Source organism: Pinus tabuliformis, chromosome 1_2 (assembly GCF_031772625.1).
Source record: "Pinus tabuliformis cultivar Carrire ecotype Pingquan chromosome 1_2, CPIR1, whole genome shotgun sequence".
In the NCBI taxonomy this organism is placed as follows: domain Eukaryota; kingdom Viridiplantae; phylum Streptophyta; class Pinopsida; order Pinales; family Pinaceae; genus Pinus; species Pinus tabuliformis.
Window position 1 is genome coordinate 1,313,007,098 of NC_142298.1, and position 23,501 is coordinate 1,313,030,598.

Here is a 23,501-nt window from a genome sequence, read left to right on the forward strand (position 1 = left end):
GGCTTGCCTAGGAGAGGCAACCACACCAAAAACGCACTCCTAAATGGTCAACGCTAGTCGAAGAGATTACCTGCAGCTTCAACGTCCTTTTTGCGTCTTCCTTCTTCCCACGTGTGAGTTGCTCCTTGTGTAACCCAAAGCGAAGGAGAAAGAGAGAAGAATCAGTGAGATGAGATGATTTAATAATGAATCAGCCTCACCTATACTTATATGATTTGTTGGGCATGTGTGCCACACATTTAGTTTTTGGCCGACCTTGACAATTTGTCAAGTAAATACAAATAAATTCATATTTCCATAAATACTTGTCGGAATTGGATGATCTTTAGATCAATCCTACACCTCTCGACAAGAGGAATCTAGGAAAAGTATCAGCTGCCATAAATAAGATGACCCACATGGAGTTTGGCCCTAGTTGCCAATTTTAACACTCCCTCTCAACTAGGGAGAACTCCATTTGCTAATCCGTCTGACCGTCGGTACTGTCCCAACCATCAAATGCACTGCCTTGCACTGCTTGGCTCTGCTCTGCTCTGCTGAACTATGAAGAAGAAGAGATGATCGAGGATGTATCATACCATCCTCCACTGACCTGAAGTCAGTCTCAGAGTGTTTCAACCACTCTCACTGATCCCAGATCAGTATCATTTATCCCAGATCAATGGAGGTCATCCTAGCATGGGGAGTACGATAGATACAACCAATGTTGTGAAAATCGCGATATTATCGCGATTTTATCGTTTTATCTCGAGTTTTTCATCAGAACGAGAATATCGCGAGTAGTACTCGATTTTTTTTTTTGCCTGATTTTTTCGATGACCCAAGCTACCCCTGTTACTCGTAGAGGTTGTGGTTTACCTCTTGTAGCTCCTAGTTCTTCAACATCTAGAGCACAGTAGACTCCATAGTCTACTGTGGCCTGCCAACTCCACTGACATCTACTTCTAGAGGGGCAAAGGAAATCAGTAGTATTAGACTTTAGTTATTTGGTTCATTTCATTGTATATGACATTATGACTCATGATATGAGATACATTATTATATTTTTTGTTGATATTTTGAGGTTGAGTTGGGACTTTTAGGGGTCAGGACTTACTATTCAACGATGTGTCCATCGATAGTACTACTAATGGTCCCTAACCCCATTTCCCTACTCATTGATCAGATGAGAGGTACTTCCCATGAGTCCCAGACTGCATGGATAGGATGCCTCGACAGGAGAAGTAATCATCCTGTCCACAACTTAACGAATCATCCTGTCCCTCAGTTGCCACTGGAGAACTAATCATCCTGGCCCACAGGAGAACTAATCATCCTGTCCCTCAGTCGCCACGGGAGAACTAATCATCCTGGCCCACAAGAGAACTAATCATCCTGTCCCACAGTGGCCACGGGGTGTCACAGGGGAAGATTGAACCTTTCACCTTGTACATAGCGCACCACCAGGGGATGGTGAGTCGTCCTGTGGTCGCATGTCGCTCAAAGAAGAGTACCCCGCGCCCCCCTGGAGCTCCCAGAGCTCAATATTTGCATCATACACGACCCTCATAAGAGGGTCTCTCAACGACACCGAGTCGTTCTTGGAAAGTCAAGAATTTGACCTTTCCCAGGGGCTTTGTCAAAATGTTGGCGACCTGTTCATCTATACTGATATGTTGGAGCCTTATTGCTCCCCGCTGTAACATTTCCCGGATATAGTGGTACCTGATATTGATGTGCTTACAACGATCATGAAATAGGAGATTCTCTGATAAACAAATCACGCTCTGGTTGTCACACAGGCTCACGGTAGTATCCAATGTGAATCCAAACAACGCACTGAAGAGCTTCTGCAACCAGATTGCCTCACAAGAGGCCATACTAGCAACAATGTATTCTGCCTCGGCGGTGCTCAAAGCCACCGACTTCTGCTTCCTGCTCATCCAGGATATCGAGGTAGATCCCAAAGAGAAACAACACCCGGAAGTGCTCTTTCGGTCCACCACACTGCCTGCCCAATCAGCATCGGTATATCCATGTAGTCTCACATCTTCGGCAATGTATCTCAAACCATGTGTGATTGTGCCACGAAGATATCTCAACAGATTCTTGGCACCAATCCAATGTGTGTGGTGAGGCTCAACCATATGTTGACTCAACGTGTTGACTGCAAAGCATATATCCAGACAGGAGTTCACCAAGAACATCAATGCTCCGATGAGTTGACGATACTCGGTAGCATTTTGTAAAACAGGTCCGGCAGCACTACCACTTAACTTCTTGAAGTCAAGCTCCATCGGGGTAGTCACGGGCTTGTAGTCCACCATACTAAACCTTCCAATATCTTCACCACATATTTTTCTTGAGATAGGAAAGTCTCCCCTGGTTTCTACCAGACTTCCAATCCTAGGAAATAGTGCATCAGTGCTAGGTCCTTCATCTCAAACTCAGAAGCCAACTCCCTCTTACATTTGTGAATGGGAGGGACTGCACCTCTTAGAAAGAGGTCGTCAACGTACAACACCAGTATGAGAGGTTTGTCATCTTCAACCTTAAAGTAAAGGTTAGGTTCGGCTTCACTCCTAGTGAATCCCAACTTCATCAGGTAGCTATCAATCCTCCATACCACGCTTGGGGTGCCTGCTTCAGCCCGTAGAGGGTGTTCTTCAACTTGCACACATGAGATTCCTGATCATGAATCTCAAGTCCTTCGAGTTGTTCCACATAGACTTCCTCTTTGATCGAACCATGCAAGAACGCGGTCTTGACATCCATTTAATGTAGGTTCCATCCTTGCGAAGCAGCGAGGGCTATGATCGAGCGGATGGTGGTATATCGGGCAACAGTTGCAAATATCTCGTCATAGTCTATGCCTTCCTTCTGAGAGAAGCCACGAGCGACAAAACGAGCCTTGTACTTTTCAACACTTCCATCAACTGCATGCTTTATCTTGTAAATCCATTTCGAAGTGACAACTGCTTTGTCCTGGGGTCTGGGGACCACATCCCAGACATCGTTTTTCATGATGGACTCATATTCCTTAGTCATAGCATCTTTCCATACTTGATGCTTGACAACTTCTGCAAATGATGAAGGCTCATTTTGGATGATCGTGCTCATGATGGTCAAGTATCCCTGATACTTGGTCGGCTTCTTACTTTCCCGGAAAGTCCCTCTGGGTGCAATGTGTCCTTCAACATCATCAAGTGTCCCCCTAAGCCATGAAGGCCTTTTCCTAGAAGAGGAAGGCTCTTGCGGAGGGGGATCAATAGGATCCATAGGTTCTTCCACATCGGGCATCGTCTCATCTTCCTTTTCCTTCGGTTCTCTGGTGTCAGCTTCTTTAGATACCCTTTGAATAGAAGATTGTCAACTTTGCTAAGAGTCATATCTTCGTCAAAGGTGACATCATGGCTAATCTCGATTTCCCTTTGACCAGCCACATAGATTCTATAGCCCTTAGTATATTTAGTATATTCGTTGTAGCCATTCCTTTCTTTCCATATGCACCAATTTATTCCTTTTCTCCTTCGGCACATGAAAATATACAGGACTTCCAAAAATTCTAAAATGAGATACGTCAGGTTTCTTACCAGTGAACATCTCTTTGGGAGTCTTGGAACCCAATGCTTGATGAGGGCATCAGTTTTTCACATATACGGCGGTATTCGCAGCTTTGGCCCATAGAAACTTCGGAAGTCTTTGATTATGGAGCATAGCACGGACAACTTCCACAATCGTACAATTCTTCCTTTCTGCCACACCATTCTGCTTAGGAGTATATGGTGTTGTAGTCTCCCTCTTAATGCCAACGTCTTTGCAAAAGTCATGGAACTCATTGGATTCATACTCAGTGCCATTATCAGTCCTTAGGATCTTGATCTTATTTTCGGTTTGATTCTCGATCAAGGCTTTGAAGTGATGAAACCAAGTGAACACTTCACCCTTCTTTTCCAAGAAGTATATCCAAGTCTTGCGAGAATAATCATCTGTAAAGGTGAGGTTATATAAATATCCTTCCTAAAGAGTTTACAGGCATCATACCAGATATGTCTGAGCGAACTAACTTCAATATATTAGAGGTCTTGCTTTGGCTTGAGGGGAATGGTCCCCTTTTGAGATTCCCTTCGACACATCCAGGGCATACACCTGCGTGCTCTACTCGGAACTTGGCCATCCCTGTCACCATTTGTCTTGCATTGGGTAGAGCTTTATAATGAAGGTGAGCAAACTCTGATGCCAAAGTTTGCACTGAAGTGATGTGTCACAATGATATAATGAATCGACTCGAAACCCAAGAGTGAAAGCTTCTAAAAATTTATTTTTCCATACAAGTACCTTGCCATTGATGAAGGTCACCTTGTAGCCTTTGTCTTCCATTGCCAAAACGGACACCAGGTTCTTTTTGAGATCAGGTACATATAGGACTTCTTGCAAATGAATTGTATTACCCTGATTCAATTGAAGAGTGACATTCCCTACGCCTTTCACAGGATATTTTGCGTTGTCCCCAAGAACAATTTCCAGGTTGGTCTCCTTCTCTATTAGATTAGAGAGAGCTTCTTTGTAACCAGTGAAGTGCCTTGAGGCACCACTATCAATAAGCCAATTTCCCAGCGAATCGGGGGAGCAGTAGTAGAGAGGGCCACTAGTAGACAATATTCATCTTGCTTATTGTTAACAACGTTAGATTCATACCTAGAGTTTCTTGCCTTCTTGAAGGGTTGTCCTCTTCCTTGATTTCCGACATTTCTTTTACCTCTACCATTGGACCTGCCATTCCTTTGATTGCCTTGAGAGTGATTTTGGTCATCGTCATGGTGTGAGTCCCTTTTATCAGTGCACTCCCTCGCATAGTGGCCCATTTTGTTGCAATTGTAACATCGTCCTTTTCTTCCACCCTTCAGTCCAGCCTTTCCTTTGGATTTAGCCCCAGAATTGTTTCTTCTTTTAGCATGAGAAGAAAACGTAGAGGGATTTCCTTTAAGAGCGGGCATTTCTTGCTCTTCCATCCTTGCTCCTTCTTGAATACATCTATCCATCAATTCCTCAAATCTTGGGATGGCATTATTGTTGAGAAGAGTAGCCCTGAATATATACCATTCAAGTGGCAGTCCTCCAAGAGTTGTGATAGTCATTTCCTTGTCAGGAACTACTTCCCCAATAGATAGGAGATCATTCATGGTCTTGGTGATTTTTAAGAAATATGCTTGCATACTCTCATCTTTGCCCTTCTTAATTTCCTTCAGCTTATTTCTAAGGAACAAAACTTGATTTGCATCATTAACTTTAAGTAAACTCACCCGTCTATCATAGATTTCCTTGGAGGTGGTCAGCTCGGAAACATAGGCCACTAGGCGCTTGTCGATAGAGTCTCAGATGATCTTCTTTGCTTTGACTTCTCCCTTGGTCCACTTGCTTTTGGCAACAACGGATACATTTGATGGAGGTGCAACAATATTGCCTCTCAAATGGTCCAACACTTGCTGATCTTCTAAAGTTAGATCGAGAGACATTTTCCATCCGTGATAGTCAGACTTCTCACGGAGCTCGTCTCGGCGGGGAAGAGTGTTGAGGACCCCATGAAGTTTTTAGGATAGCCCTGCCAACCTTCAGTGATTTCTCTTGCTCTTGCTCTTGCTTGGGCTTTGTCTTCACCTCTGATACCATGTTAAATTATGGTATGCTCTATGCTTAGAGCAGTTTACTTTTTTTCTTCTTATTAGCCATTGATTAGCAATCACATATACATTAAGTAAAGTGCAGATAGAACATTAAACGATCGACCGAAAACAAGCCAAGACAAGAGACACAAGATGTGGCAGTGAGCCAGGGACAAACCCCAATGCGGGGAAACCCTTTGATCAAATCTTCTTTTATCTTCAATAGTTCAGCAGAGAGAAATAGTACAAAATCAGAATTCTATAATTTTATATCAGCAACAACAAACCCTAGATCAATAAAGTCAAACTTAGTCAAACGAGATGAAATTGACCTCCAATATGCTTGGTCAATTTCCCGGTCATTTAGTCCTCAAACAACCTTAAGAAGCAACTCATAAACAACCGTAAAAACATAGTCAAACTGCTGTTGACTAAAGTCAACCTGTTGCCCCAAACTAGGGCAGTCAACGCTGGTCAAACCAGAGGTCAAATTGCCGCGGTTTGCGTGCCAAATTCTACGGCCTGCCTAAGAGAGGCAGCCACACCAAAACCGCACTCTTGAATGGTCAACTTTGGTCAAAGAGATGACCTGCAGCATCTGCGTCCTTTCTACGTCTTCCTTGCCCTACTGCTTCCTCCTTCTCCCCACATGTGCGCTGCTCCTTGTGTAACCCAAAGCTAAGGAGAGAGAGAAGAATCAGTGAGGTGCGATGATTTGATAATGAATCAGCCTCACTTGTACTTATATGATTTGCTGGGCATGTGTGCCACACATTTAGCTGCTTGTCGACCTTGACAATTTGTCAAGTAAATACAAATAAATTCATATCTCCATAAATACTTGTCGGAATCAGATGATCTTTAGATCAATCCTACACCTCTCGACAAGAGGAATCTAGGAAAAATATCAGCGGCCATAAATAAGATGACCCACGTGGACTTTGGCCCTAGTTATCAATTTGAACAACATCACTCCTTGTAAATCCTAGCTTCATAAGATAGTTATCAGTCCTCTCCTACCATGCCCTAGGGGCTTGCTTCAACCTATAGAGGGCTTGTTCTACATAGACTTCCTCCTTAAGTGAGCCATGCAAGAAGGCAATGTTGACATCCATTTGGTGAAGGCTCCATCCATGCGAGGCAGCAAGGGCTATGATTGAACACATGGTGGTATATCGGGCAACTGGTGCAAATATCTCATCATTGTCTACTCCTTCCTTTTGGGAGAAGCCTCAAGCAACAAATCTAGCCTTGAACTTTTCAACACTCCCATCAACTCCATGTTTGATCTTGTAGAGCCATTTTGAAGTGACCACTGACTTGTCCTTGGGTCTAGGAACCACATCCTAGAGATCATTCTTCATGGTCGACTCATAGTCCTCGTTCATCGCATCCTTCCAAACTTGGTGTTTCATGGCTTCTTCGAATGTACAAGGCTCATATTGTACAATGGTACTCATGGAAGCTAAGTACCCGTGGTAAATGTTCGACTTCTTGCTTTCACGTAATGTGCCCCTTGGTGCAATATGTTTCTCAACATCTTCAAGAGTATTTTTGAGCCACAAGGGTTTTTTTCTTGAATTAATGGGCTCACTAGGAGTTGGATCAATGGGATCCATCGGACCTTCAACATCAGAGCATCAGTCGGAAGTTCATCCTGCCTTCCTGCATCATCATCATTATTGTCCTTCCTAGGGATAGGAAGATCCTAGACTTTCCTAAGGGCAACATCTTCATTGAAAGCGACATCATGACTTATCTCCACTTCCCTTTGACTAGGCACATAGATTCTATATGCCTTTGAAGTTTCACTGCAGCCACAAACGTTCCTTTCTTCCCAAATGCATCTAGTTTATTTATTTTCTCTTTCGGCACATGTAAATATATGGAACAACAAAAAATTCTAAAATGAGAAACATTAGGTTTCTTACCTGTGAAAACTTCTTCGGGTGTCTTGAAGTCCAATGCTTGATGTGGGCATCTATTTTGAACATACACAACAGTGTTGGCAGCGTCTCGCCATAAGAACTTCAGTAGACCTTGGTCATGAAGCATGGCACAGGTGGCTTCTATGATAGTTTGATTCTTCCTTTCGGCAATACCATTTTGTTCAGGAGTATATGCAGTAGTGGTCTCCCTCTTAATGCCAACTTCTCTACAATAGTCATTGAATTCATTCGACTCATATTTGGTCCCATTATCGATCCTCAATATTTTGATCTTCTTCCCTATTTGATTCTCGACCAAGGCTGTCACGGGCAACATATCTGATAGATCAGAATGAACCAATTGAAGAATATTGTTAGTTTGAGTTTCACTTGAGGGGAATGTACCCTTGCATATTTTCCAGCTTCACAACCCTGATAAACACCTTCATGATCTAAGTTAGATTCAGTGATACTTGTGACCATCTTCCTTACATCAGGTAAGGCTTTGAAACGAAGGTGAGCAAATCTCCGGTGCCATAATTCGGATTGAAGAGAAGTATCACAAGTCATTGCTCCCAACGGACTTCCTCCAACTTGATAGAGACCTTCAACCCTGAATCCAAGAGTGAATGACCCTACTTACCCACAACCACCACCCTATTAAAACCTGCCTTGATAGCAATTTTTGAATGGGTCCCCTAAAAAAGTTGATCTTTCACCTCTTCAAATGATCTGTTTTATCCCAGAGACTTCAACTCGTTGCCAAGTCAAATCTTCAATGCCTAATGGTTAAGCCCCCCTCTTCAAATATCTGCCACATGGTTCATCTCTAACCCTTTCTAGCCACTCATTCATACCCTCCATCGGGACCTTTTCAACCCTCAAAAACCTTCTATCGCACCTTATTTCCATTAGGACTCTTTATAATGGAAATGCTTCACAAACATGCATAAATCACCCTTTTCGCCTATCGCAATCAACACTGTGCACCACTGTCTTCTGGACCTGATGGCATTATTAACCCAAATATATATATTTCGGGTCCAGAGCCATATTGCATATCGCAATCGGTGGGGTCCGGGGCTTATATATAAGGCGCGCCACTATACTCCGAACCCGACGACATTATTAACCATATTATATATATATCGGGTCCGGAGCCCCATCGCATATCGCAATCGGCCAACTCCAAGGCTATATATATATGGCGCGCCACTGTCTACCGGACTCGATGGCTTTATTAACTGCAATATATATATTATCGGGTCCGGAGCCCCAATCGCATATCGCAATCAGCGGAACCCAAGGGTTATATATAAGGCACGCTGTGATATTCCGGACCCCTGCCGACAACTATGAATCCGGGTATATAATATTTCAAGTCCGGCCCTATGGCCGGACGCGGGTTTTCCCGTATATTCCTGTGTTTTTTCAAAAAGTATTGAGGTCGGGGTTTTCAAAGGGAAGTCTTACATTGTGGACCCACTGGGATCATTAAACATGATGCATATATTTCGAGTCCGCTCCCCCCCAATCACTTATCACAATCGGCGGAGTTCAACGTTTAAACATAAGGCGCAATGCGATTAAACGAACTCGACGATAACTACAGGCCCGGGTGTATACCATTTCAAGTCTGGCCTTATGGCTTGGCCACGGGTTTTCCCATGTTTTCTTGTGTATTGCGATGAAAGGCCGTGGTTGGGGTCTTCAAGGGAAAATCCCGTAAAATGAATAGGTCTGTCTTGAAAACATTGTTAAGGCAATCCTTGAGTAAAATTGAATATTAGGGGCAACGAGAATACGTGTCACAGCAAGGTTCGGTGGTTTGACAATTATAGTTGCTCGGAGTTGCAAGATTAAATAGAAATTGTGGCTACATGCAAGGCTTGTGTGTGATCATGTTGTGCTGTTTCATAATCATAAAACTAATGTTAATTATCTCGGCAGACTGCCTCTAGACAATTGCTTTAGATGTACTAATTCTTCTTATGCCCAAGAATTTCTCACAAAGTGTTGACTGTCAATAACTCAAAATTGTCTGGCACTTACAGTGTCACTGTCACAAAGATGTGACTTCACCTTCTGTCCGTAGCTTCCCTTCCTTCCCAATGTGACCAAATATTCACTAATGTCTATACCCTAGGACTAGGGTTTCAATATAGACTCTTATTCAACAATTAAAACAATATTGCCACTGTAAATTTTAAATTTTCTCAACAAGTCAGCTTCAATTGAAAACTGTATATATATATATATATATATATATATATATATATATATATATATACTGATCACGTCACTGTAGAAGGCATAAATCGTATCACAGAGACTTATACTATCTCCATAGGTCAACATATACTCTTATTACTGTAGAATGTACAGATGCTTTGATCCTTTTATGCCTTTGTTCAGGATTGAGTGCGAGATGATGAGCCTTCTTTTAAAAACACTTATGCTTATGTACATGTGATTGCATCCTAATGATCCTTCGTTCTAGGTCTCCTTTATGCATAAAAACGTAATAGGAGTCATTGCTCCTCTTCCATGGTGATTGAGGCTTGAATTGAGTCCTTGTGATTATGCTCAAAACAATAGGAGAACTAGGATTCTTCTTTTCTAGCCTTTACTTGTATGCTCACAATTTTGAAGCTGGGACCTCACGCTCAGGTACAACGAATATCATGTATAGATGAAGGGTATGAGTTTCGCTTGACATTGAGACTATGCTCTAGTCTTAGGCTCAAAATATCCCTCCAATAAAATTGATCTAAAGCTAATTACTTGCACAGGTGTAGTCTAAGAATTTCGTTTCTTTTGGAGATTGTCCTTTATCAATGAGACACTTATGTATAAAACAATGTTTTAGAATTTCAGACCATGTAGAAAAGATTTGTCTTCCTTCTAGGGTTGATATGGTTGCCAAAAGGAAGGCCTTGAATGCCTTGCAAAACTAGAACAATCCCTCAACAAAACTTTGATAAATTCACTAATCAACAATGATTATAATGTACATACCAGAGTTGTGAAGTTGCTTCAGAAATTCAGTGATTTGGGTGATAGGTGCAAACCTGGTGGTCCTTCTTAACCTTCGTTCCGATGTTAAGTGGTGCGGCCTCTCTAATGCTGCTAGATAAGTCCTTGAACCCTTCACGACAATGCTCCTTATGCCTTCGCTTTGCTAAAGTAGGTCTGTGGCCTTGATGAAGAGATTAGGTGTAGATAATGGTGTCAAAAAAGCTTCGATCTGCTTTCCAATGAGTGCGGTCAGGAGAGGACTATAAGATTAGCCTCTAGGTTTCCTGCAATAGGGATGAAAAGTCTTCAAAGTGCTCTTGTTAGTCTTACAATGCTTGCGGCCTTACTTCTGCAATTAGGGCTACCCATAACTTTGATCTATTTGCCTCCATAAATTTGATCTATGGTAGATGATTTCCTTGAGATGATGTAATGCCAAACTGATCTTCTTTCTACTCTCAGTTCAAAGCCCAAGCTCTGAAACCATGTTGAGAAATCTAGGGCAATTAGTTAGGGTGTTTATTAAATTGATTTCTTTGCAATTCTTGACATTTTCTCGTGAGCTATATTATAGCATTAGCATTATTATTTAGTTTTGTTCATTATCAAGACAAATGCTAATAAGAAGATCACAATGCAAACATAAGAACACTAGATGTAGGCTGCTAGCTAGGGCTAAAACCTCTCCTGGAGAGGAAAACTCACAAAAATATCTTCTAAAGAACTTCAATGGAGACTTCTTGACCTTGACCTTGACCTTGATCAAACCTTCCAAGAGATGACCTAGCCAAACCCTTAAACAACTTCTCTGCAAAACAAGAATGAGGAAACCCTAGGTTCTCCTCCAAAGCTCGCACATGTGGGCAACAAAGACTTCCTTCCAATTCATTGACTTTCAAAAGAACTTCGCTGCCTTCCATGAGAACTTCGCTCTCCTTTCTTCCTTGCCCAAACCTTGATAGAAAACAAAGATGCTTCACTTGATTGATGTAATCCAAATGAGGTGAGGCTCTTCTTTATTTAGCCTTTCACATGAGCGAATTAGGTCTCCTTGGGCCAACATGAAGAGTGCTGGCTAGCTCATCCCTTAGAGGCTTCTAGACATCACATTTTACAATAATAATTTTTATTATTTGTTACATGAGGCCTCTAGGGGCTAGTACATCATGACTTTGACCTTTAGACTTGTCAACAAGATTCCTAGATTACTCAATGGGACCACAACATGATGGGAGAGAAACCCATTTTAATAATAATAATTTTCTTTTACAAATAATTTTTCTCTTCTTTTTCTTTTGACAAGTACATCAATAATTACATCAAGTCATGACTCAAGTACAAATTATGAAGACTGACACTAGTTACATTTCAACAACTACATGTTATGGTCCCCCCCAACGTGTTGAAAAATGTAACTAGTGTCGGTCTTCATAATTGTATTTGAGTCATGATAAAATGTATTTGTCAAAAGAAAGAAAAATAAATTTTAGTATGAAAGAAAAATGATTTATTAAGCATCTGTTTCATGCTTTCTTATTTTATTTTTAGGTCAAAGCCTCCATTGTAGGCTTCTTGGGTTTGTGTCAAGAGTCCTTATCTTAGTCTTTATGTAAAAGACCCTTCTTGGGCTTTATCTACCAATAAAGAAATTTATTTTGTTGTAAATTAGGTCATTTAGGCCGCCTCCACCAAGTCGGCCTCAAGGAAGACAAGTCAACCTAATGGGAGGAAGAATCCACTATATAAAGGCAACAATTGGACCTCATTTGGAGCACATCTCAAGCAAGTTCGATCTACAGTGGATGGAGGAAGAAAAGAGAGCAAAATCCCTAAGAAGAAGGAGAGAAATCTAGCAAAGGAGAAGGAAGCCTTTATTAAGCGCAGGAAGTCGAATTTTCTCTGTCTACTACCACATGTGCGAAGTTTCTGGGTTGTTGGGAGGGCCCAAATTGCAGACCTGAAGTTGGGCTGAAATTCTGTCTTTGATGCAGTGATGTAGTATTGTTGCAGTTAATCGTTGAAGTTTCGAAGGATAGTTTGAGGACTGACGTGGTGGAGTGAGAAATGTCTTTTGGTCATGTCTAAGGTCTTGGTTTGTCTCAATTTGATTTGAATTTATTAGTGGAAGCGTTTGACTAGATTTTCCATTATAGAGGTGTTTTAGCCCTCGCTGAGTGGCTATGTCTAGTGTCGTTGATATTCATGTTTTGATTTGATGATTTCTTGATGAAAAGAAGATAAAAGAAGAACATAAAGAAAGGTAATAAGACTACAAGATTATCACAAGTAATTATCAATATAAGAGAATCTTTCTGCCTTGTTGATTTTCTAACATGGAATCAGAGCTTAAGGCGAAGGAGGAAAGAAAAAGGCAATTTGAAGGTCTATTGAAAGAAGGGTTAAGAAGGTAGGAACAAAAGAAGATCATTAAGGAAAGGATCATATAAGAAGAAAAGCCTACTATCTACATCAAGTGAAGGAGATATTATAAAGTTTATGGCAACCTCAATGAAGACAAAAAATAAGCTAGAAGGAGCCTGCAACTATAGGGCATGGAAGAAGAGGATGGATCTTATTCTTGCTAAAGAGGATGGATCTTATTCTTTCTAAGCATAAAGCTTTGGCTTTGGATTTTGCTCAAGGAAAAGTTAAGAAACCTACAGATGATGTAGGAAAGGAAAAGTACAGGGAAATTGATATCTTGGTCATGAATCTAATAGTAGATGGAGTAAAAGACAATCTAATCCCTTAAATATCCAATATAGACTCTGCACAAGAAATGTGTTAAGCCCTCTCCAAGTTGTTTACTATTAAGAACATTGGTCAGATAGCTAGTCTCAAGGATGAACTAAGAACAATAAAGATGACAAAAGATCATGTTATGTCATCATATTTTGTAAGGATCTCTAGAATAAGATATAAACTCCAAGCTATTGATGAAGTTGTACTAGAGAAAGAACTCATGATTGTTGCACTACTAGGTCTACCAAAATCTTGGAGCTCTTTTGCATAAGGAATTAGCAGTTGGAAGGATACACCAACCTTTAAACAAATGTGGAATACATGCAGTCAAGAAGAAGCCTACATCTCATTAGTAAGTAACAAAAAGGAGGATGAAGAAAATAACACTTCAAATGCTTACTCTGCCCATCACAGGAAGAAGGGAGTATACAAGAAGTTCAAAGGAAAATCCAAGGAATAAGAAGAGAGAGAGAACATGCAAATATTGTCAATGAAGCTCCACCCAAGAAAAACAAGACTGAAGAATCTGAAGTCAAAGACTTATTTGCTAAAGTCTCTTAGGGATTCTATCCCTTGTATATCCTTCTACTTTAAGTTTCGTAATGTTTTCTTTTATGTTGTGATTTCTAGAACTCGTAGATCTAATATATATCTTTTTAGAACTTTTTGATTATTTAAGTTGTAGTTATCCCTCAGAAAGACTAAATTAAGTGGGAGCCTTCACCATTTTACCAAAAGATAAGTATATTGTTCTTTGTTTCATTTTTCATGTTTGGTTTCCTCCTCACATCGATATTTGTTTGTATTGTATACTCATAACCCTTTTCTTTATATTTTCCTTGGTAGGAAAGCTTGCAAAATACAAAAATGTTATGGAGGAAACTTCAAAGGGAAGATTCAAGTCATGAAAAGGTTCTGTTGCAAAGGAAGCCCTTCAGAATGCTACTTTACAAGGTTTGTTAAAGAACAACTCTTACAAGGTTTGTTAAAGAACAACTCAAGGTATGTCTTAGATTACAAGTTTTGTTGCAAAAGGTATGATCATTCTCACTTGAAATTTGCTTTATATTACTAACATCTTTATGTTTAGGGTTTTGAATCATAAAGATTCTTGTTAGGGTGATTAATCATTAGATTGAATCTACCCTTGTTATATTGTCTTTTGTCATTTGATCATTTTTGTGAAACTCTAACCTTTAGGGTCTGAAAAACCCTACCCTCTTGATGCTAAGGGTATGTCAATGTTAATAATGAAACCCTAGTCTACTTGGGGGTTATAATGAAATCCTATTCTTTTGAAGTTTAGGGTTATGATAATCTTGTGGCTAAAACCCTAGTCCTTTAGGGTTTGCTTTAATGTCTAACTTATATAATGAAACCCTAGATTTTTAAAAATTGGTGATTTAGGGCTTTCGAACAAAACCATTGTAATAACAAAAGTCCTTGGAATGAAAACCTAGGTGTGTATTCTTTTGTATAATCAAAATCCTAACCCAGTCAAAATTGTTCTCTAATTTTGAAATTTGATGTTTGCATCGAGGGTTCACAACAAAATCATAGAAAGAAATTGATATAATGAAATAAAAATGAAACCCTAGATATGAAATGCTAGTCTGCTAATTTGATTGCTGATATACATAATTTGACTTTATTGGTGAAATTTTGGGTTTGCAACAAACCCTAGTAGAGTTTGACATGTAATTCTAAGAGCATATTATTGAAACCCTATGATTGGATTGATATCTTGATTGAATCACTGATATCTAAGGCTTTATGTTTTGAAGATGTAGTCCAGGCTTTATAACAAAACCCTAGCAATATGTTGAAGTCTAAAAGATGTGACCCTTTAATTATGAACCTAACTAGGTTTAGGAATTTGATGTCTAAAGCTTGAATGTTTTGATGTTTCCATTGTAATGACATGCTTTTGATATCAATGATTTCATGCTTTTGTATATTTGTATTTGGTTGTACTTGCTATTAAAATTTTGCAAGTACATAATCATCAAGATGTTGAAGATGTTCATAGTTGAAGATGATAATAATGATGAGCATGATGAGGGAAGCTACAAGAATGAGGATGATCAAGGTGACCTTGATGCCATGAGAAAGAAATAAGGCCTTGAAAGATTGGAGTCGCTCCAATGTTATAAAAGGAGGCTGTTGAGTTGAAGCTTGGATAGAAGAAAGGGTATATCACCCTAGTCAAGAGGGAGGATTGTCATAGTAAATACCTTGAAGAAAGAATGAATGAAAGTACTACAAATGAATTTGCAAACAAAAGATTTGAGAAGTACTGAAGCTGTAGTTGGGTGCTGCTGAAGAAGTTAAAGAAGATAGCTTCCAAAGAAGATACGTTTTGATGACCTAAGCAACATCAATATATTTGAAGATCTGAGAGGTTTGTGTTAACTCGTTTGTTGCTAATTGGGATTGTGATTGTACACGATCTCTCCATAAGAAGGTTGAATGTTTTAAGCATGCTTGGATTGGTGGATATATCAGATTTAGTTGATTATGAGAGGTAAAGCATCATGTGGCAACGAGATGCTTGGGAGGACATTTGACCGACCTATATGTTGGTGACTAGATCCTGATGTAGGGAGGGTGGCACTGGTCATGGAGCCCCGACCTTGGATACGCACCTAGATCCATGACTTGGTGTTAGAGCTAAAGCCTGAAGGTATCTAGAGAGGCTAAAGCTTGGAACACACCTTAGTCCCACCCACTGTCACATGGTTTGGGTTCGATAATGATTAGGTTCGGTTTGAGTTCGAATTTTTTGATGAGGTTCGGATGATGTTCACCATTAGGTTCGTCTATATATATATATATATGAATGTATATTTAAAATGAATTATAGGATAAAATAGTAAGAAATCAACATTAGTAAACATAAAAAATGCTATCACAGACATGGAAATTGCAAGGATAAATTACAAGCTTGAGTTGTCACATGAAGTTATGAGTTTTGATCTATGGACTTGGTCAATGGCTATGAGGTTCGCCAAACCTCATTTTTTTTTTAAGGTTCACCAAAATTCGAACCTCAAGGTTAAAGTTCGATGAACCTTGTGACATAGGTCCCACTCGATTAGAGTACCTTGGTCAGGTATTTAATCTATAGCATTGCATGTGCTGTGACTCTTCATAAAGCATATTAATTTGAGATCTTCTTTGTACCTTTGTATCTATGTAATTATGAATACCTCCCTAGTTAAGAGGGAGTGTTGAAAAATGTAACTAGTGTTAGTGTTCATAATTGTATTTGAGTCGTGATAAAATGTATTTGTCAAAAGAAAGAAAAATAAATTTTATTATGAAGGAAAAATTATTTATTAAGCATGGGTTTCCATTTCATGCTTTATTATTTTATTTTTAGGTCAAAGCTTCCGTTGTAGGCTTCTAGGGTTTGTGTCAAGAGTCCTTGTCCTAGTGTTTATGTAAAAGACCCTTCTTGGGCTTTATCTATCAAGAAATAAATTTATTTTGATGTAAATTAGGTCATTTAGGCCTCCTCCACCAAGTCGGCCTCAAGGAAGACAATTCAACGTAAATGCAAGGAAAAATCCACTATATAAAGGCAACAACTCGATCCCATTTGGAGCACATCTCAAGCAAGTTTGTTCTGCAGTAGCTGGATGAAGAAAAGAGAGCAAAATCCCTAAGGAGAGAAATCTAGTGAAGGAGAAGGAAGTCTTTGTCAAGCAAAGGTAGTCGAATTTTCTCTCTCTATTACCACACGTGCGAAGTTTCTGGGTTGCTGGGAGGGCTGAAATTGCAGATTTGGAGCTGGGCCGAAATTCTGAAGCAGTAGGGCCGAAATTCTGTCTTTGATGCAATATTGTTGTAGTTAATCTTTTAAGTTTGGAAGGACAATTTGAGGGCCGACTTGGTGGAGTGAGGAAGGTCTTCTGGTTAGGTCCAATGTTTTGGTTGGTCTCAATTTGATTTGAATCTATTAGTGGAAGAGTTTGACTGGGTTTTCCCTTATAGAGGAGTTTTAGCCTTGGTTGAGTGCCTATATTTGGTGTCGTTGATCTTCATGTTTTGATTTGATGATTGCTTGATGAAAAGAAGATAAAAGAAGAACATAAAGAAAGTTAATAAGACTACATGATTATCACAAGTAATTATCAATATAAGAGAATCTTTTTTCCTTTCTGATTTTCTAACATAGCCTTCCTTTACCTAAGCCTCAACCCTAAATTTCCCATTAGGGTTAATTGTGGGTGTAGGTAGTCCTTTTGTAGTGTTTTCTTTAATATTTAATGGTACGTCTTTATTAGAAGGGAACGAGGATCCATAATTCCCCTCTTTGAGAGTACGTACAGGAAGGTCAAGTAAGTCCTTACCTTTTATAGAAGCCAAAATGGGTGCGATAGGATCCAACTTGTCGGAATCTTGTCCAAGGCTCATTCCCATATCACTAGCCCTTACATTAGTGGTAGTATGCATCCTTCGTGTTTCTACTGTTATCAATTCCAAGGCCTACCGTTGAACACCCTCTTACCAACTCTTTAGACTTTTTAATGCACTACTTCTTATGTCTATTTGGAGCCTATGCTGCTCAAGGGCAAGCATCCTTTAGATGGCCCATTGCATGAGAAAACTCACAATCGAATGACATCCAATAATTGAGTTTTGTTTATACACTCAATTCCCCAGCATGTCTAAATCTGTCAAGAGACCTCCCTGATATCGAGTTCCACCAGGATTTGAGTGAATTTCCTATCAAACTTTTTGGACCAGTTTTCTTCGAAAGCAATAAAACAATCAATGTAATTACCCACCATCTCCATTATTTTACTATGCCACAACTTCAAGGGAACAGTAGACATTAAAATTAAAAACCCAAACTCTTTGAATATAGTTGGTTTTCATCCTAGGGTCAAAACCAGGGCTCCAATTCCTTGGGCACAGTCTTGATAGTCCCCTTATATAGTCTACAGCTATAATAATATTTACGTTCTCCTCACATTTCAGAATGAAGCTTATCCTTTCTTCAACCAGCAAATGGAACTTCGTACATCGCCCAATAAAGGTTTCTAGTGCTTTGAAAACCAACCTTTGGGAGTTTCCCCCTTGTCAACTCTACCCATAAACCTGCCAACTATGGCCTTTGCCATCAAACCCTCACCTACGTAATATGATTGTCAATGCCCATCATCATCTTAACCTTATCCAACTGTATGTCAGTGAACTTGCGTTTATGAATAGACGGAGTCCTTGTAGTAAACCCAAACAATTCCTTTGCTATACAACTTTCAACATCCCCTGTGACTTGGAATTGCACCTCCACCCCTTCACTATTCTTCAGAATTCTCACTATGCCGTTGCCATGATCACCATGCCCCTCTCTAACTACCTAAGACTTAAAATAATTATCGTAGATAGGCTTAGACCATGGGAAAGGCACCGAAGAAAAGTTTGGAGAAAAGATAGGGGATGTAATAATAATGTCCTTGTTTTGTGACTGACCAACCTCTGGCACATTTAGTGTCAACTGGCAGTTGATGTGGATCCGACCCTATTACTTCGTATGTACCTGAGAAGCTCTATCCTTCTCCATCATATGGCAGCCTGCTTGATTCAACGGTCTTGCAAGCTCCACCACTAAGTTGCCAAAGATGCTTTAAAAGCCTTAGTACACTCCCAAATTTCTTTAAGCTCGGCATGATTCCGGAAAATTGACTTGGGATTTAGCACTTCTGCCTCTTCGTAGTCAACTAGGTCCATCTCCTCTTCCATGGTGAAATACTTGTGATTGTACCCCTAGCACCATCTACCTCCACTGCAGTAAACCCTAAATCCCTACCATTTTCACAACCACAGAACAAATCATCTTGATTATATCTATGAATAGTTGTAGTTGTGGGCTGTTAATGTTGGATATAATTACAAAAGATACCATTTTGGATAAGTTTGGCTGGAAATAATTTGAAGTACTCAATTTTTTGATACCATGTTGGTGCACAGCACATTCTAAACTGTAAAAATGTCAACTTTTAAACTGTTGGGTGTACAAATATACCATAGAGATATAATGTCTTGCGCTTGTTTTTTTCTATTTGTGGCCATGCAGTTATGCTTCCACATTTTTGTATTTTGTACATTGTTAGAATCATTCTGGTTCACGTATTCCATCCGGGGCCTTTTTAAGCTGCCCTCTGTATCATCAATTGATAATTGTGAAAATTGGCTACATTTTGTCTGGTAGTTGTGTTACGTATATTGTGCTTGAGAATTTAAAACCATTTTGCATGTTCTGGCAAATAACATTTGCTTGAATGTTTAATAGGTGCTTTATACACTTGGCGGTCTTGAAAATTTTAAACTGGCAAAAAAATATTATGCTGTGGCTATCGACTTGAGTGGGGGAAGAAATACTCGAGCTCTGTATGGTGTGTGCTTGGTAAGATGCAATAGTTTGATCTAATACCATTTCTCCTCCGATATCTTCATGTTTTTGTTTGTACTAGTCAGGCTCTGTCCCTAGCGTCATATTAATTGTTAGACAGTTTATTTGTTAGTTCAAGTGATTCATTTGCATTGAAGGCACATGTAGGACTTGTTTTTACTGACAAGAATCATGCTATGAACATGCAGTGTGGAGCGGCCATCAATCAAATAACGAAGGGCCGTAGTAAAGATGAAAAAGAAGGTTCAGAGTTACACACTCTTGCAGCGGCCTCTTTAGTTAAGAATTATAAACAAAGATCTCCCGACAAGGCCCCTTTAGTCATTTCTGTTCTTGAACAGATGAAGGCCTTTTCATCATAGTTGTCATTGACATCAAATGGAAGCCTGCAATTTTTATAATTCATTACTTTTTTGTCTTTGCGGAAGGATAATGTTGTACTTACAGGCAAAATGATTCCATTGATAATGTTCAAGCACAGGTTTGATTTGCTCATATGTCCTCTTTAAAGTGCCTTTGGCGTTAAAATGCAAACATTGGAGAAATTTGATGGCGGGGGTAATGATCTGAATTTCTGGGATAGGACACATCTTGAATTGTGTTAGTCGAGCCTGATTTTATTTATTTTGCAGATTTTATTGCATTAACTGCCCCACATTATGGGACAACATATGGTGGAAGTAATTTAGAAGCTCTGATTCAAGATGTGGAAGCCTGCAATTTTTATAATTCATTACTTTTTTGTCTTTGCGGAAGGATAATGTTGTACTTACAGGCAAAATTATTCCATTGATAATGTTCAAGCACAGGTTTGATTTGCTCATATGTCCTCTTTAAAGTGCCTTTGGCGTTAAAAGGCAAACAATGGAGAAATTTGATGGCGGGGGTAATGATCTGAATTTCTGGGATAGGACACATCTTGAATTGTGCTAGTCGAGCCTGATTTTATTTATTTTGCAGAATTTATTGCATTAACTGCCCCACATTATGGGACAACATATGGTGGAAGTAAGTTTGAAGCTCTGATTCAAGATGTGGTTCCAGAATAAAATACTGGATTTTAATTTATTTCAAAATTGATCTGCTAGTTGAAGAAATCACTGGTGGATGGCCATGATGCCAAATTTGATCATCTGCGATTATCCCCGAGATTTTGGCACTTTTAAGTAATTTTGAATTCCACATATAATAGGAACTCAGAGGGGTTATATGTAACTTTGACACTATTACAGTCGAACGCATAGAAAAGAACAAGTTCTTATAGGCCTTATCAAGGTTGAGATAAGAAAATACAGAACGATTCAGCTACAATTATAAGTCTACCACTTTAAAGACAATAGAGGTGAAATATCACCAACATTTCTGCATGTCACGATAGATGTTAGCACTATTCTAGCAGTACTGTGTCATTTTCTAATTTAGCTTTTGTGTGCCCAAAGATTTCACCGCCATCAATGGGTGGTAAATTGGTAATTAGGGTAAATTGTTGTGTTCTAAGTTTTGAGCACCTCGCCCTAAAAAGAGCAAGAGAGTCAAACCCGACCTCTGAAACTTTGGGAGCGATTTAATGTGTGGCTCATAACTGTTATCAAATCTTTTGAGGTGTAAGCTTTTTTTAGTGTGCAAAGTTTGAAGAAATGTTTGCAAATGTTTATATCTGGAGAGGATTGATCCCTTTCAGCTCTTGATAGATTTTAGATTTGCGGTTAAGGTGGATTTATGCTAGTTTAATTAATTATTATTTTTTCTCTCTCCAGATAGCAAGGTAATATAAAATTCTTTTAAATAATATAGACATAAATATATTTTATTTATGATCAACTTTAAAATAATTTTTCCAATATATGTATGAAGTTGGTATTGTAGTTTTAGTTATTGATATTCTAATATTTAGTTCAAGGCACTCGTTGATATAAAAATATAAGAATTTTTTTTACTTTCAAATTTTTTTTTTCTCTATATAAAATTGACATAAAATTATGTTAATACAAAAATCAAAATATTTTATTTATGGTTGACAATGGAATATTTTTTGTAGTTAATATTTCTTTTTAAAATATGATATATTAACTCTATGTTGAGCATGGAAGGAATTTCACATCTCATTCATAATGGGCTGCAATATCAATATTATTTTAGATAACTTGTAAACTCCATATTGAATAGTTAATGAATTATATATCTCCCTCGTACTAAGAAGTAGAAAGCACTTTTGAACCCAAATAAAAAGATTTCACTATTAATTACATTATCTCTCTATATAGAAAGTTTGATATAACATTATGTTATATACGATAGGCATTGAAGTATTTAATTTATCAAAGACAATGAAAGAATTTTTATTAATAATATTTATGTTCAATATATATTGAAAGTGTTTTTTGTTTTGTTATTAACGGTTATTAATTTTTTAATGCATGTATTATTTTATTTCTTTTAATATAATGTTATAAGACTACATAACATCCCAGTATTTAATTTATCAAAGACAATGAAAGAATTTTTATTAATAATATTTATGTTCAATATATATTGAAAGTGTTTTTTGTTTTGTTATTAACGGTTATTAATTTTTTAATGCATGTATTATTTTATTTCTTTTAATATAATGTTATAAGACTACATAACATCCCATCTCTCCTTACTGGGGTGTACCCCTGTAGAGGGCAATTATACTTAGAAATGTAATGGTTATAAATATGAATCATTATTATGTAAATTTATTTTAATGTGGTATACGTATTATGATTTTTTTTTGGAAAAAATGTATGTAATTTTATTAATAAAAACATAATTAGAATACAACAAATTGAATTGAATTGATTTATTTTTTTATTGCTTTTTAAGCGAGCTAATGTTATGTTCTATCATTATTTTTTGATCTAATGAATCATTTGAGGGACATTACAATATCTCTCCCATATTGAGACAACATTTAAATGCGTACACTCATTTACAGACACTACAATATCTTCGCCATATTGGGCTAGATAGTGCCTCAACACAATCTCTGCGAATAATCAATGATGATTACTCCTATGACTTCACTCAACAGGCGTTGCTTAAGAATATGTTAGATGACATAGTCATGACACAACTTTGTAGTGATACATTGAATACAATATGGCATTAACATGGAGGATGTGAAGTTGGCTTTGTGGTTGATGAAAGGTGTTAGCTGAAACGGGTTGATAATCTCAAAATTGTGCATGTGTCAATTGCGACCACTATCATTGCTCTATGGTGATGTTTATTTTGACGATAGATTATTTATAACAAGACAATAATGCTAATGTTAATATTGTTATCAATGTTTTCCATCACCTATGTTTCTTTTTCTAAAAATGGATACTCACAAAGGTGTAACCTTGAATGTGATTTTTTCTATTTTTTCAAATTACTTTTGTTTCCCTTAGAATTCTCGTGCTTGAATCTCATTGAAAAGCTTTGAAATCATCATCATTTTACTTGTATTTTTGGCATATTTTTGGCCTTGAGAGTCTTCTAACCCAACCATGTTTTTACATATTTACTATTTCTTTTTTCTTCTCTTTACCTATCTTAGTATATTGCCTTATTTTTCATTTTTCTTTTGGTTCTCCTTTCTCATCATATGTTTTTTCTTTATTTTTTGTTTTGTTAGTCATATTATGTGTCCTTTCCCTTTCCAAGAATATCGATTCGCTAAAGTTACCTTTGGTTGATATGTTATAGATAGGATTTTTTATTTCAAAATTTGCTTGAAGCTTG

General features: G+C 38.3%; 1 protein-coding gene across 1 annotated transcript in view; it reads left to right on the forward strand.

The window, feature by feature from the left end:
- LOC149211037 (uncharacterized) overlaps nucleotides 1-20,574 on the forward strand; it is a 129,893-nt gene extending 109,319 nt beyond the window's left edge. The window contains exons 8-9 of the mRNA XM_089396878.1: nucleotides 19,632-19,745; nucleotides 19,940-20,574. Coding sequence (XP_089253004.1) covers nucleotides 19,632-19,745; nucleotides 19,940-20,113 — 288 coding nt within the window. The 3' untranslated portion in view covers nucleotides 20,114-20,574. The remainder of the gene's footprint in view (nucleotides 1-19,631; nucleotides 19,746-19,939) is intronic.
- Nucleotides 20,575-23,501: the final 2,927 nt, after the last annotated feature.